General features: G+C 48.3%; 1 protein-coding gene across 4 annotated transcripts in view; it reads left to right on the top strand.

Moving 5' to 3' along the window:
* Window positions 1-2,500, top strand: part of palld (palladin, cytoskeletal associated protein) — a 101,644-nt gene that overhangs the window by 89,713 nt on the left and 9,431 nt on the right. For all 4 annotated transcript variants that reach the window (XM_062515610.1, XM_062515611.1, XM_062515612.1 and 1 more), the window contains 2 exons: window positions 715-864; window positions 1,520-1,608. In XM_062515610.1, coding sequence (XP_062371594.1) covers window positions 715-864; window positions 1,520-1,608 — 239 coding nt within the window. The remainder of the gene's footprint in view (window positions 1-714; window positions 865-1,519; window positions 1,609-2,500) is intronic.

The raw sequence follows: 2,500 nt of genomic DNA, 5'->3' as shown, positions 1-2,500 counted from the left end.
GCATGTGGCACATGCTGGAGATCGCGCTCGGTGGGCTAAACGGTTTCATGTGTTGGAGTTTCTGAGATAGCATAAAGGCTGTTTTATAGACTGATTTTAATAGTGTGGAGACAATGGACAATGGTTTTGTGTGTGTGTATGAGAGAAAGAAAGAGAAAGAGAAAGAGAGAGAGAGAGAGCAGGGATTGAAAAAGATAGAGAGATTAAGAGGGTGGGGAAGAGAAAGTGAAAGAGAGGATAGAGAGATAGAGGGATAGAAGGTATAACGAGAAAGGTTGGCACGAAAGTGTGTGTTCCAGGGAAAAGGGATACTTTGTCTCTGCTCTGTGTGTGTGTGTGTGTGTGTGTGTGTGTGTGTGTGTGTGTGTCTGTGGATGTGGATGGGTGTTGGTGTGTGTACTCTGTCGTGAAAGCCCAGCCATATATGGAAGCCAGTCCCTCTCTCCCCGAACCTCCATAATGAAAGAGTGATGACAGGGCCATGATTAATGAAGGAAGCTCAATAAGAGAGGGAGAGAGAGAGAAACACAGAGACAGAGAGAGAGAATCAGAGGGAAAGAAAGAAAGAGAGAGAGAGAGAGAGAGGGATGAGAGGTTGTTGTTGTGTAACATGTTTGTATTTCACCCTGATCATGGAAGGTTTGTAATATTGTTTGTTTCTTGTGTGTGTGTGTGTGTGTGTGTGTGTGTGTGTGTGTGTGTGTTTGTGTGTAGATCTACTGGTTCAAGGACGGGAAACAGATCTCAAAGCGGAGTGAGCATTATCGCATCAGTCGTGACGCAGACGGCACCTGCAACCTACACACAGCCTCTGCATCACTGGACGACGACGGCAACTACACCATCATGGCTGGCAACCCTGCAGTAAGAGACACACACACACACACACACACACACACACACACACACACACACACACACACACACACACACACACATGCACATAAACACATACACTGATCAGGACTTGATTGCTGGTAGTAGCATTGATTACCATTGGCACTAAAGTCGGATAGAACTCTACATACTACTACTATAAACTACAAAAAACCCTCTCACACACACACACACACACACACACACACACACACTGTGATTCACTTGCTTTGAGCAAGTCCATAACCTAGAGGGAGGGAGAGGAGTGGTGTCATTGCTCTTGGCCCACAGTGGGAGAGGCCAGATAGGGAGGGCCAGCATCCTCAGCACACAGGAAACCACTTCAGCTCTGAGCACAGTTCAACAGTTCAGCAGTTCATAAATAGCTGTTTAGTGATGTGGCCGCATAAATATGCTCGAAAACACACCACATGCTCACACACACACACACACACACACACACACACACACACACACACACACACACACACACACACACACATATCACTCCCCTCCTCAAATGTGAGATGTTGATCAGTGTTCCTTGTGTTCCATCTCTCTCCTTTTCTCTCCCTTCCTTTCCTCCCTCTTTCTCACTCCCTCTCTTCATCCCTCCCTCTCTCCCTCCTTCCGTCTGTCTCAGGGGAGGATCAGCTGCACGGGCAGGATGATGGTGCAGGCGGTGAACCAGAGAGGCAGGAGCCAGCGTTCCACACCCGGACACATTCGCAGGTAAGGACAGGTGCACTCCACACCCGGACACGTTCTCAAGTTAGGACAGGTGCGCCCCGCGTCTGGACGCATCGGCAGGTAAGGGCAGGTCGCTCCTGGCTCCTGCGCAGGCGGGCGTACTGTACGTACGTACGCGCCCGACGATCAAACGAGGTCCCGCCGTCAGCACATTAATCCACTTTGTTCTCAATTTCGCTAACAGCGAACAACTCCCTACTATTCATCACCTGTCTCGCCTCAGCCAACATTAACACTGGTCCCAATTCAGACTCAGTCACGCAGGTTTGGGGCTAATCACCATCATAAAAAGGGAAGGCAATTGGCCCAGTCACAGGCGCCTTGCTCTCAGTGTTGAGTGACGTCTGGATTTTCCCAATCTCATATCTAATGCTAGCCTTCTCCTGAGGCTGAAGGAGCCATTGAAAGCGTTGGAAGGGGGGCTTTACGGTGATATTTTGGCATCAGGCTCAGGAGATTACGGTTTTGTAAGGTGTTACGCGGTTCTGGGCTGGTGCTTGGTCTTTGACACGGGGATGTATGGACTTCAGAAAAACATTAGGCTTTAGACACGTACTGGCAACAAAAAATTGGCAAAGATGCTCTTGTAACATCTGCTGAAGTACATTCTGACATTTGAGCAACCTTTGGTGTGAGTTTGTGCCTTTGTGTGTGTACGCGTGTGTGTGTGTGTGTGTGTGTGTGTGTGTGTGTGTGTGTACGTGTGTGTGTGTGTGTGTGTGTGTGTGGTTTCTTGTTATTATTTTTTCACTGGGCGAGGTCTTATAGAAGGTATGAGTGGGCTGGAGCATGTTATGACATGTTAGGTTGCTTAACATTTTGACGGCCAAGTCTAAATGGTTTTCTGAGATTTTCCTTAATGTCTCCCACACAG

This window comes from Sardina pilchardus, chromosome 15 (assembly GCF_963854185.1).
Source record: "Sardina pilchardus chromosome 15, fSarPil1.1, whole genome shotgun sequence".
NCBI classification, from domain to species: Eukaryota; Metazoa; Chordata; class Actinopteri; order Clupeiformes; family Clupeidae; genus Sardina; species Sardina pilchardus.
This window is presented reverse-complemented; position numbering and strand designations above follow the sequence as displayed.